The sequence below is a fragment of the Ochotona curzoniae genome, unplaced genomic scaffold (genome assembly GCF_017591425.1).
Source record: "Ochotona curzoniae isolate NIBS_2020 unplaced genomic scaffold, NIBS_Ocur_1.0 contig_4105, whole genome shotgun sequence".
NCBI classification, from domain to species: Eukaryota; Metazoa; Chordata; class Mammalia; order Lagomorpha; family Ochotonidae; genus Ochotona; species Ochotona curzoniae.
The window spans coordinates 1688625-1702587 of record NW_024466129.1 but is presented as its reverse complement, the minus strand read 5'-3'; the positions used below and the strand labels follow the sequence as shown (position 1 = coordinate 1702587).

Below are 13963 nucleotides of genomic sequence, written 5' to 3'. Positions count from 1 at the left end.
TTAATCACACGCATACCTTAAACACATGCAATTTTTTTTATACATCCATGGTGCCTCAATAAAGATTAAAAACATGGTTTAGAAAGGTGAATTCAGGGGGCAGACATCATGGCCCAGCACATTAAGCATCTGTCTACAGTGCTGGCATCCCACACGGGCCCATTTTCAAGTCCCAGCTACTCCACATCCTATAGAGCTCCCAGCGAATGTGCCTGGGAAAGATGGCCCAAGTGCTTGGGTCCCTGTCTCCACGTGGGACACCCAGAGGCAGCTCTATTTCAGCCGGACCCAGTACTGGCAACTGTGGTCTCCTGCGAGTGAACCAGTGGATGAAAGATCTCTCTTACTCTGCAAATATTTCAAAATAAATAATAAAAAAAGAAAAAGGCAAAGTGTAAAAAGGACTTGCTTTACGTCATTAAGAAAGCTTCTGGCCCTGACAGATTATCACATTACCACAAGAGGGCGTATCCTGTGTGAAGGGGAAGTATTGGACCAGGTCTTCCTATGTCTAACTGCGATGTGTGCCATCCTTGCCTCAGATCATTACACCTGCTTCCGACTCAAGGCCCTCCCAGAGCGGCCACGGGATCTGAACAGAGGCTCAGCCCTACGTGCGGCTCTTCCAGAGCCAATCACAACTGTCCAACGTCTGCTGGGTGAGTTCTCCGCCCTCAGGGCTGCAGTACGCACGCCTGCAGCGCCATGGCACACAGGGTGCCGAGAGCCTGGAAACGCTGAGGTTACTCCAAGAAGAAACCATATGCATGTCACAGAGGCACAACCTGAAAACAAAAAGCAGGGTCCTTTCTTCACTAGCGAGGCGTTCCCAAAAAGTACTCATAAATTCTTTTTCCAATCGCAGTTTCACTTGAGTTACAGTCTAGAATACAAATTCTTCAGAACTCCTGACGTCTTACAGAGACGCACTGCTTATGCACGGCAAGTAAAGGCTGAGATGCAGAGCAATGCAGCCCTGTGCGCAGTAGGCGCTTCACGATCCAGTCCCATGCTTCTGCGGTACAGTTAAGCTGCTTCTTCAAAAAAAATCACCATTAAAAACAGAACACCAATTTAAACGATTCTATAATGTGACATACGCTGAAATTAAAAGTGCTGTTGCAACTTTAATTATGCATGTAAAAGTGGTGCTACTAAATTCACATGCAACATATTTCAACTATATATAATGCTGGTAAACTAGTTTCTACACAGCTACATTTTTCTTTTTAAAATATATCACAGGAGGGGCCCAGCACAATAGCCCAGGGGCTAAATTCTCGCCTTGCATGCACCAGGATCCCATAAAGGCAATGCTTTGTGTCCCTGTTGCCCCACTTCCCATCCAGTTCCCTGCCTGTGGCCTGGGAAAGCAGTTGAGGACGGCCCAAAGCCTTGGGACCTTGCAGGTGTGGGAGACCTGGAAGAAGCTCCTGGCTCCTGGTTTTGGATCAGCTTAGCTCTGGCTCAGCTCCAGCTGTTGTGGCCACTTGGGAAGTGAACCAGCAGATGGAAGATCTTTCTTTCTGTCTCTCCTTCTGTCAATCTGCCTTAAAAAAAAAAAAAAAAAAGAGAAGACTTTAGAAATAAATCACAGGAATGGTTAAGGCACCACTGCATGAAGGAATGCCTGGGCTAGTTTCAGATCCCAGCCTCTGCTCACGCCCTAGCAAGCCCGGCCACACAGGCCGCTCTGGGTTCTAGGTTCCTGCCTCGGCCTAGCTTAGCTCTGGGGGCTAAACCAGGGCAGGAAAGAGTCTCTTCTGGCATTTCAAAGAATAATAATCATCATCATCAACAACAATAATAAACTAATAATTACACAATTAATAATGTAACAATATGTTATCGACATGTTAATATTAATAATCAACATATCTTAATAATATATCAATAATTAATTAATGATTAAACGATTGTTTTTATTATTGTTGTTATTATCATTATATATTAAAGTTGGAAAGTCAGATATGCAGAGAGGAAGATCTTCTGTCTGTTGGTTCACTCCCCAAGCAGCCACAATGGTCAGAACTGAGCCAATTCAAAGCCAGGAGCCAGGAGCTTCTTTTGGGTCTCCCATACAGGTGCAGGGCCCCAAGCAATAGCTGCATGCTCTTATTCCTACTTTAGTACATGTTTTTATCTAATAATAGGTCATCTGTATATTTTTATTAACTGCATGTTTTGTAAACTTGTAATTGCTTCTATGTGGTCCTTCTCCAAAGCTCTGTTTTCACAGCCTTCTGGTTGCCCCCCCATTCCTAGGGGAGGCCCTAACTAGTCCCAGGCTCCAGGTGACCTCTCCTCCCAATTACCACCAGCACTCCGCACCGTCTCCTGCCTAAACGCCCAAACGATAAAGGGCCCCTAAACAGACTGTGCTTATGCCTTTCCACGTGTCCAGTCACGACTAATTTGTTTGGAGTCCGGGGCAATCATTGCTCCAAAATTCTAGGGTTGAGGTAGTAAGCTGAAATGCGAATTTCTCCCATAAAACAAGTATTTCATTAAAGGCCCGGGGTGGAAGGGAAACAGGCTTCACTGTTAAAATACAAAGAAAAGAAAACTGAACTCTTACAACATTTTTACTAACTTAATTTGCTAAGTTGATCTACATATATTTTAATATTGAAGGCAGCAAACACACGGGACGTTCTGCACCCTATCCATAGTTAACAACGCAGGGTATCGACTAGAGCAAAAGTCTTCTAACATCCAGTGATGACCAACTCAGGGGGAAGAATCCACCGCATGAAATCTGATAATGACAACCTTGGCGCTTTGTCTCTTGGTGCTCATGATCATCACAGATTGTGGAAAGGGTGTATTTTCCAGCAACCATTCTGATCTTTACGCCACAGTTTTCACTCTGTTCCTCTGCTCAACCACACGCTTTAGAGAAGACTGACCACATTCCAGGACAGTCTCCATTAGCTCATGTCACTTCCTGGTCTGAGTGGATCAGCACACAACAGACTGCTACTTCATGATTCTGGAGTATTTCTCTTGTTAGATACCAACCAGCAGCAGTAAGGACAAGGGAGATCAATTTTAGGCTGGGAACGGAGACTACACAATCTACAGTGCAGAGGGAGGAATTGGGGCATCAGGGACCCCGGGGCCCACCCTCCTCGGGCCTTGTGGTCACGGAAATGAAGATTTTTCACACAGATGGAGGCAGTCTGCATCAGGACTTGGTCTGACACCAAAACGAGCTACCATGTGAAGCAGTCAAATTAGCCGCTTATTCTAAGTTCCTAATCAACTTAATATAAAGGTAGCCCTGAGTTACTGGCTAACTACACCTGCACGGCAGCGGGCTCTCCATTCAGTCTACATTTTGAAGTACACAATTGAGAGATGAAGGTTATGAGTTGAGCTTGTGCCTGTTCTTTCAAATGAAATGAAATGTGAGAATGAGTTGCTGTTTCTTTACTGGCTGATCACCAATTCTTACCAAATTGAGTTTTGTTTTGAAGTTGAATATTTTTAAGAAGGTATGTACCTCTATTTATCTCTACTCACCCATAAAACCGTGACACACTATTACATGAAATACCTGGATACATGAGAACGGTTTTAAACCTCTGTTCTAGACACATCAGCGTGTAACAGAGAGAATTAAACTGCCCAGTATAACAGAATGTGATCTGGAAGGGAAAAAGGGAGAATTGTCAGAGAAAGATTAATGCTGGTGGCTGGTTGGGCTCTATGGCTGTGGTCCAAGGAGGTGAGGAAAACAGCAGTGAGCACTGGATATCTCTCAAAAGAACATTTGCTGTGGAGACATACAGTTCTGTATGTATTTACTTGGAGGCTGGAAATACTGGAAGACAAACACACACTAAAACAAAATACCGGAAAATGAGCATTTTCTAATACAAAGAACCAGAAGGCAGAAGTTGAAAGCATAAATCAAGGGGTCCAGGTAAGTCTGAGCAGCAGCAAGTGTGGCTGGGGGTACCTGTGCCGGTCCAGGCTTCCTGCTGGGGACCCTCGCTCCCCATCCACCACTGCTAGGTGGGGGGGGGGAGAGTCCTGGGCATGTGGACTGCCAGAATGCAACTGGTGCTGGGCTCTGCCCGTCAGCTGCCTGGCAGCGAGTTCTGGGGTCTTGGGGTTATGGAATACTGCCTACGGACATCCATGGGTAAGGCCACAGCCTGTGTAGGTGAGGAATAAATCCTGAGACACCCAGCGAAAGGGCCACTGTACTTGCAGGTAAGCAATGGAACTGAGACCTGGTGGTTTGGAGGGGAGAGACCTGAAAATTTTTTTGGGTCAGACTGCACCAGCTCACATGGGAGTCCTGGGTTGGACTTGTTAGCATGGAACACGGCTGACCACCACACACCAGTGCACAAAACAAGTTATGGCTGTGGGCTTGTCAGGCAGAGCCAGATATCAGTACCTGACAGTGTCAGATCAGGGGATGGGTCACATTAGACTGGATCACCAACCAGCACGCAAGAGAACCTGGTCTGGGGGTGGATTCTGTAGGGGATATGTGGGCCCAACCCTATGGAACTACAAGTCCTGTTGGTTAGCTTGAGAGTTGGGATGCTGATGGGCTGAGCTAGGCGTGACCATGGAACTCACTGATGCCCACTGGTACTGGCACTGGGAACAAGCAGAACAGGTTCAGGCTGCAGCACCCACGTGAGCACCCTAAAACAGGGTGTGGGGTGGGCTGGGCCGTACTGGCTCATGGTGCAGGCCATGTTGGGTAAAGGCCAAAGCACCTGCTGGCATGCTTGAGATCTGTGTCTGGGAGTGGCCCAAATGGGGGAACCTGGGAAACTCCCTTAGTGGGTCATAGCTCCCGCTGACGAGCATGTGCATGTTGTCCAGGCCTGGGTGTTCGGCAGGGTAGCTCCATCCGTTGACAAGTGTGTGAGTTGGTTTTGGAATGGGGTGGACCAAGTGGGGCTGCGCAAACCACAGCCCAATGGCAAGTACAGAAAACAGAATGGAGTGCAGGTCATGTTGGGCTAGGCTGCCACACCTACTGGTTTGCATGAGTCAGGGATGAGAGCAGACTGAGCAAGGGCCAGGCTGCAGCATTCACCAGCAAGAGTTGGGACTGGGAGCTGGGTGGGCCAGGCCAGGTTGCAGCATCCGCAGACAAAGGCCAAGACAGAGAAGGGGCTATGTCAAGCTGGGTTAGGGCAACCACTGGCATGTTTGAGATCAGTGGCTAGGGTCAGGCCTGGTTGGGGAGCTAAAGGGATACCCTGGCTGGTCATGGGTCCCATTGGTGAGTGAAGGGGCCAGAGTGGGGGATGCGGTCTGGTCTGGATATGGATACAATCTCCCTCGGCATGGGTGTGGACTGGATCTGGGGCATGCAAGACTGGGCTAGATCACAGCACCCATTGGAGCTAGTGAGAAACAGGATGGGTGTAGGAATGGCTGGACTGGGTCTCTGTCCCTGCTAAGCCATGTGTGAGCTGTGTCTGGGTACGGACTAGGCCACGCTGGGCTGTAGCACCCAACAGTAAGAACCGGAATGGGTGAGGGCCAGTCAGGAAAGGTCACTAGTCCTGCTAGGACAGAAGTTGGATTAAGTAAGGCTAGGCCATGGACCTGCTGGTGTGCATGAGATCTGGTATTGGGAGAGGTTTTGATGGAGCAGCTTGTCAACTCCTCTGTTAGGACACGGTCCCTACAGATGAGTACAAGAACCAAGAAAGGCAGCAGTCCAGGCCAGGCCAGGTTATGGTACCCATGGCTCAGGTCTGGGGCAACCCAGACTGGACCAGTTCATATCACCTGCTGGCAAATCTGAGAGCCAGAATGGCATGTGGGTCATGCCAAGTTGGGCCACAATACCAGCCAGTTCACACTAGGGCCAAGACTGGGGGCTGGCTGGGATGGCTAGGCTGCAGTCTCCACCAGTGTGAGCTGGAACTGGGGGCGGGCCAGGCTGGGCTGGGCAAGGCTACAGCACCTACTGGCAAATGTTAAGGTGAGGTAGGCCATACATACCAGACTGGGCCACAGTACAGGTAAGACCTGGAGAGTGGGCAAACCTGGTAGGGGGGCTGCAGGGAGATCCCCTACTGGGCATACTATTTCCACTGGTGAGCATGAGAGCTGGGACTGGGGGCAGACCAGGCAGGGCAGGGTTACAACACCTGTTGGCCTGCAGGTAAGCTGGATCAGAGACAAGCCAGGCTGAGTGGACTGTACCTACTGTTACATGCATAAGCCAGAGGGGCTGAAGGTTGCTTGGCTTTTGCCACAGCATTAGCCAGCAGATGCTGGCAAGGGGGTGGGACAGGGAGAACTGTCGACCTAAACTGCAGAACCACCTGCAAAGTGTAAGATCCAGGAGTGGGAGTGGACCCAGTAGGGAAATAGTGGGCATCTCACTCTTGGGTTGCCACTCCGACTGGTGAGAATGGAAAACAGGACTGGAACAGGCATGGCTAGACAGAATGGTACCCACCAATACATACGTGGGTTGGTAGTGGGGCTGGTTGGGTTGAACTAGGTTTCAAGCCCACTGACACACGAGAGCTAAGAGGGATGTGGGACAGACTGGACCAGTCTGCAGTACATATTGGCAAGCACGGGAACCAGGACAGGGGACGGGCCTGGTGGGATTTACTGTGGGTCACTCTGACCAGGCTACAACTCCCATTGGTTTGCATGGGGGCCAAGTGTGCGGTGGGCAGATCGGGCTGGACTTTAATACCCATTAGTTTGTGCAGAACACAGGGCTGGAGACAACAGATCCAGCAATTGCAACTGACAGTGTGTGCGTAGGCTGATTTGGAGTGACAGACTGTGTTGGATCCTGTACTGTCATGCACACACAAGAATCAGGTCTGGGATCACCTCAGACGAAGTTCCTTTGGGAATCCCCTCAACTTAACCACTGGACTCAGAGCTCCAACCATGAAGGAAATGCAGGTTCCATGGTCTGACTGTAGAGCACATGTGTCAGAGCTGGGCCTCCTCAGCGCTTGGATGGAGCAGGGGACAGCATATCCAGATGCACATGGAGGATATGGCAGTACACTGGAGCCTGCAGAGGGCACCTGGTACCACAACAGAGGACAGAACAAAGTGATCAACTACCCCAGCCGAGTTGGCATTGAATACCTGGGCAAAAGGAGACTCTAAGGTGGACTACGTCAGCCAGTGGAGTCTGGAGAGATTTCATCGTGATTGGAGTGGCGAGATTGGCAGTAATACAGAACTGCTGAACTATCAAAACCACTTGAGCAGGAGCCTCGGAGCATGGCCCGCATCAGGTACCCCCGGATGGTTGGAAGGCTAGGTGTGGCTTCTCCCCTTGTCTCTCCCCTCCCCTCAAGATGCAAGGAAGGTAAAAAGAGAATATCAAAACAATGGTCTCACCCACTTGCCTAAAGCCCTTCATCCTTTGCATCCTAATCAAATATGTGAAAATTATCAAAAATAAAATTTATACAATAAAAAAGAAAGCATACACGAAGGAACAAATGTCTTTGATTTCATCCATGTTTACCACAGGGATGTTATGATTTCTGATATTTAGCTAAGTAAACAACATTTCCACCCAATATGAGTCAGTTTGAGAATTACCATGACACAAATTCCACACATATGCTTACAAAAGTAGCAGTTTCAAGAAGATAATTTTCTCTTCTTAAAGAAATTTGAAAATCAAGTACAAAGGTTAAAACATAAGCTCTCTGATTGTAAGGCACTCATAATTAAGCTTTATAATCTTAGTCCCAATGACTTCAACATTTTTCCTTAGTCTGGAATTCTGCTCCCTATAGAAATGAACATTTCTCCTTTAATATTTCAAAAATTCTGTTTTAAAAAATCAAGAGCCGGGCCTGGCGCAGCGGCATAGTGGCTAAAGTCCTTGCCTTGAATGCACCGGGATCCTGTAGGGGTGCCGGTTCTAATCCTGGCAGCTCCACTTCCTGTCCAGCTTCCTGCTTGTGGCCTGGGAAAGCAGTTGAGGACAGCCTAAAGCTTTGGGACCTTGAACGCACATGGGAGACCGGGAGGAGCTCCTGGCTCCTGACTTCAGATCGGCACAGTACTGGCTGTTGCGGTCACTTGGGGAGTGAACCAGCGGACGGAAGATCTTCCTCTCTGTCTCTCCTCCTCCCTATATATATCTGACTCTGCAATAAAAACAAATTAAAAAATTAAGAGTCTGTCTTACAAAAGATTAAGATGAGCTGACTTCTGTTTACTTGAATACAGAGGGGCAGCAATTTGAGCACAGAAGCCCTCAATCCAGAAACAACATCTCCAAACACGAGCCATATGAAATCACCTCTCCACCCCTGCCCTGGCGGGAACCCATCTACGTGGAGACAGGTTCCAAATGTGCGAGCCCAGCGGCCAAAGAAAGATGAAGGGAAGAGCAAACAGCCATGCAAGAAGGCCTGTATGTCTCCACGCAAGGAAATGAGACGCCTTCTGAGCACGCCCCTCACCAGCCTGCCCTGGCAGCAGGGCGCCAGTCACCTCCCAGTGCCAAGAAGGCCAAAAAGCAATGCAAGCTCGCACTGCCCAATCCCTGTGTCCGTGTTGAAGGGAGTAGGAACAGTCAAACCAGGCGGGCAGAACTTCTACCACATTCCAGATGGAACCCAGAGACTGGGAAATTCTAAAGATTTGAGATCTACACATATTTTTTTGTTGTCTTTTGAAACTGGACTCAAGGCGTAGCTCCTCTAATTGTCACTGTGGATAACAAATCATATAGACAGACTTGACTAAGATTAAGACCCAAGCACTTAAAGCTTTTCGCCCATCTCAGAATCTTCACTGTTCCCCCTAGGTTCCACCTCAAACACCCGTGCAGCTCCCTCCTATTCTATCCCTGGATTCTCATCCATCCCAGAGTTGGAAAAACACTGTGTATTTATGACTTTACAATTCGTAAATTTCCAGCCCACAACTGTATTTAGCCCAGGGCCATATTCCAGTCACATACTGAGTCTCTCCATCTGGCTGTTTTCTAGACAGAGTAATCTTTTAGAAAAATACAGTGTTTGGGGCCCGGCGCGGTGGCGCAAGTGGTTAAAGGTCCTCGCCTTGCACGCCCGGGATCCCATATGGGCGCCGGTTCTAATCCCAGCAGCCCCGCTTCCCTTCCAGCTCCCTGCCTGTGGCCTGGGAAAGATGTCGAGGACGGCCCAAGGCTTTGGGAACCTGCACCCGCGTGGGAGACCCGGAAGAGGCTCCTGGCTTCGGATCGGCATAGTATCGGCCCGTTGCGCTCACTTGGGGAGTGAATCATCGGACGGAAGATCTTCCTCTCTGTCTCTCCTCTCTGTATATCCGCCTTTCCAATGAAAAAAATAATAAAAATAAATCTTTAAAAAAAAAAAAAAGAAAAATACAGTGTTTGGGGGTGGGAGGAATGAAGAGAGGCAGAGACACGCTTCCCCTGTCGGTTCACTACCCAGACTGGGCCGGGCTAAAGCCAGGAGCCTGAAACGCCATGTGAGTCTTCCAGATGAGTAGCAAGGGACTAGGCGCTTGAGTTACCACCTGCTGCCCTCCAGGCTGGGCCGAGGCAGAGGAGCTGGAGCCGGCACTCTGATACGGAATAAGGGACTGGGAATCCACTCGCCTACGATTCTTAACAGTTTATGACTTGGAATCTCCTCCTGGCTTTCTGAATCTGTTCATCCTCTCACACTTCCGATCTCACTGTAGTGGCGTCCAGTTTTCCATGCTGACCTCATTCGAGTCACCTGCTCTGTTACTTATCCTTCAGGCCACGGCCACCGAGCTCTTTGGGTTTTACCGCTAACCAAACTCTCACTTCCATGTTCTTCTCAGTTCTCACCGTGATTCATCTAAATGAAAAGTCCTTCAAATTCCCCTCTTCCCTCTTTCCAGGATACTCCTTAGTTTTTAAGAATCAGCCCAAAGAATGAGTGTAACAATGTTCACTGACTCTTAAATATCTAAAATATAAAGACAAAACTCTTTCCCGCAGTTCAGCCTCATTTTTCATGATTTTTTCCCACCAGACTCCTTTCCTTCTCCCCCATTACGTAACACCACCCATGAACTCTCCTGCCACACATGGTGGATACTTTTGGCTCTTTGCTGTTCCTTCTATATGTGGCATCTTTAACTCCCTTCTTTCAAAAGGTAAATTCTTATCCTTTCTGGAAGACCAAGCTTAAATAGTAACAGCTCCATGAAACTCTCCTTACCTTCACACAGAAGTAATTCCCTCTCGTGGGTTTTCACCTCTGCTGAAATCCTGTTCCTACTGTACAATGATTTCATATACAGGCACAGAACAGGTACTATATAAATGTCTGGTGAGTGAAAAAAGTAATTTCCAATGAAATCAGACTTCCTTTCTTCTTTATGTGTTTAAGATGGAAGAATTACACCATAGCATGTCTTAGTATTCCTAAATGAGATAATGAAAAATCATATCTTGGGAAACAGGCGTATAGTTGGTAAGACTGTGTATCAGATCAGCACAGCTTCTAAGAAGGGAAACTTGTGTCAAAATCTTTAAATAGGGCCGACACTGCAGCACAGCGGGTACAGCCCTGTGTGTGGCATCAGCAGCCCCATGGGCGCTGGTTCTGGTCTTGCTGCTCTTTGCCCATCCAGCTTCCTACTAAAGTCCCTGGGGCACAGAGGAAGACACCATGGCTCTGCCCCAGCCACTGCAGCCATGTGGGAGGCAAAAAAAAATCTTAAAAATATTTAAAGTGCAAATACGTTTTGGGCAACTCTACATCTAAACTCCTACATTTATGTTTAGGTCAAAACTGCACTACTTTTAGAAGCAAACCATTCTAAATAAATGTCTCTCAAGAGGGATGGATCACCTATGGTATGTATGGAACATGGGATACTACCTAACTAGCAAAAAGACCGTAACTCTACAAGCATCTTACAGTTTACCAGGTAATCTGTGAAGTAAACAAAGATACAAGGCATGCTGATATGCTGACACTAACGTTGCTGTTGTTTTTAAAGTGGGGAGACAGCCTGTACAGGCTGGTATACCCATCACAATGCCTAGGAAAGAAGCTGCTTGCAATGTGTGTTTGGAGAAGAGAAAGCAGAGCTGGGCTCAGCACTGGGGACTTACTTTCCCCCCAGTCCTATTTTATACCATGTACACAATAATTAAGTAAATAAATGAAACGAAACTTTCCTAACAAATATGCCAATTTTTCATGAAACTCTGTGTAAGATTTACAATTCTTTCAGCAATAGTTTTCAATCTTTCATCATAGCTTTTGTTTTGTGAGAAAAGTAGGCAAAAACTTTATCACTCAGATAACTGCCCAGTAATAATCAGGTGGTAGAGATGCCAGCATATGAAGAGTTAACAGTTTAGCAGAACGAACATGTACTTGAATCATCATAATATGAAGGATTCGTTCTCACTTAAAGCTTCAGCAGCAGCTGAGCATAACCCCACATGACAGAAAGTCCTCTGGGTCGCAGCGGAAGAAAGCGACAGCCCCGTAAGGAACGAGTGGGGCTATGTTACTTGACGCAAGCAGCAGGTGACAGAAAGCTCAGGGTGCAATGCTCAGGTGAGGACCCGACTGCGGAGGTGTCACAGCAAGCTGGAACCTCACGATGGCACTAGACTTACCCAACATGCTTTTGAAAAATAATAAAACAAGAAAAGAACAGGTATGACCTATTCAGTGAATATTTTATACAGAAATTACTGATAGATCCAAAACATTTCCACGCTCTGTGATTCATTTAAAACAAAAAGCTCTTACTGAAGCAATTACATAAGATGCAGACTATGGCAGCTGAGGATGGAGTCAGTCAGCGGCTTTTGTAATCATGTTACAAACTGAAGCAAGAGCATTTAACACATGTGTTGTGAGTTTCTTCATGTACTTTGCGCTTAAATATGATTCCTCCTTTAGAGCAGGGTACACATCAGATAATGGCATTAGCCATCCATACAGCAGCTTTTCATTCGAAGATCTCTAAGTACCAGCAACATGCACTAACGCCCAATATTCTAATCAGGGGTCATGTGGAAGGCCCACGCAGGACAACTGACCAATCAGCAACACGTGTGAAACAGAACCAACGCTTGGTGTTCGCAGACTCAGGAACCAGTGACACCCCTTCCACCACAGGTTTCTTCCCTCGGAGGGGTTATCTTTGATGCTAAATAACAAATGCTATTAAACAGACTTCAAGAAGTAGTAAGATGAGCTTAAAAAATGAATAAACAGAACCATGCTGATTTTTCTTCCTAGCAGCATCTGGTCTCATGTGTCTGAGAAAAAACATTTTAGAGTTGCCCATGCTTTCCCACATGCTGTCCTGCTCTCCCGAGTTTATTACGGCAAATGCCCTTTTTAGTCTCTCAACAATCTTTCTCGCAATGCAGCCATCTGAATTAACAAAACAAATGCATTACTGAATGTCAATGAAATAACCAAAGCCGTAATTAGGCACATAGTATAGCGTTTTATAAAATGCTTATTCTTACATGGCAACAGAACCCTCTACATTCTACAGGGATTTGAAAATAAGAAAACCGACACACTCGCAAAAAATAGATTCAAGCGTTAGCCATGCAAAATCCATAACACCATACAGAAGGCTTACGTATTTTACTCTTTTAAGGAGCTACTGACTGTTGATTTTACTCTCGCTTTATTTTGGAACAAGAATTACTTTCCAGCGGAATTTAGTTAAGGTTCTATAAACCCTTAAGTCACCAGGGGCTGGATTTGAACGAGTGACAGCGAAGGCTGTCTGTGAACGCCTACCTGCGCATTGGCTCGCCTTCCATGCACCATGAACGGCACCTTCACCACCCTCCACAGCCGAGCCCTAACAACAGAGAAGCATCCGTTACAGCGGTTCCTCTGCCCTCTAACAACGCCCTTACAGCCACCACCTGGCTCCTTTTGTCGGTAATCCCACTGCCCCCAGACCTCCGGCAGGTGCACCATGTGCAGCCCAAGCACAGAAGCCGGAAGCACCTATTGCTTCCAGCAGCCCGAGCAGGCAAAGGACGCGTCCACACCCCCTTCCCGGGACGTCCTTCGCCCCCCGAGGCGGCCCAGTCCACTCACACATGACAGCAAAGGACGCGTCCAGACCCCCTTCCCAGGACGTCCTTCTAGGCCTGGTCCACTCACTCAGGGCAGCAAAGGACGCGTCCACACCCCCCTCCGCAGGACGTCCTTCGCCCCCCGAAGATGGCCCAGTCCACTCACACGGGGCAGCAAAGGACGCGTCCAGACCCCCTTCCCAGGACGTCCTTCTAGGCCTGGTCCACTCACTCAGGACAGCAAAAGACGCGTCCACACCCCCTTCCCAGGACGTCCTTCGCCCCCCGAGGCGGCCCGCCGCAGCTGCGCAGGCTGTCTGCAGTGCAAGCCCCCGGGACAGGAGGTCCGCCAGCGCCCCGACGGCTCTCCTCGGGGTGCACACCCACCCCGGGGGCAGCGGTGCAGAGCGAGCTCCGGGCTCCCCACGTACCGGCTCCCACACACTCTCCTCCAAGGACCCCAGCAGCAGGATGCAGCGCCCGCAGCTATTTCCGCCCCGCTCCAGAAGGAGGAAGTGGTCCTGCTGCCAAATCGCTCCCGCCGGAAACTGCGGATTCCGCCGAGAGGTTCCGGAAGCAGCCGCTCCCTCTGCTAGAGAGGAGAGCAAGTTGACGGAGAGTGTTCATCGCGGATGAGAGCAATATTTGAATATTTCTTCATTGTTTTCCACATAAACGCGATAGAAAGATTGGAGCCATCCTGCTGCTACCTATCAGGTGAATTATTGATCCATGTGTATATATATCTTCCAGGTTCTAGTATGTTCCCCACCAAGCCAAGTCCCAATCCAGGTTTTGGCACAAGCCAGCCTCTGCTGTGGCCTAGCCCAGCCCAGCCCACATTCCCATAGATGCTGCGGGTTAGCTCAGCCTGTCCTGCCCCCACACCTGGTGCTTACAGTTGCCGACAGGTGCCTC

General features: G+C 48.3%; 1 protein-coding gene across 1 annotated transcript in view; it reads right to left on the bottom strand.

Annotated features, from left to right (window-relative positions):
- KLHL20 (kelch like family member 20) overlaps positions 1-13496 on the bottom strand; it is a 54386-nt gene extending 40890 nt beyond the window's left edge. The window contains exons 1-2 of the mRNA XM_040984271.1: positions 13477-13496; positions 12759-12822 (exon numbers count right to left, since the gene is read on the bottom strand). Of these exons, the coding sequence (XP_040840205.1) occupies positions 12759-12781 (23 nt within the window). The 5' untranslated portion in view covers positions 12782-12822; positions 13477-13496. The remainder of the gene's footprint in view (positions 1-12758; positions 12823-13476) is intronic.
- Positions 13497-13963: the final 467 nt, after the last annotated feature.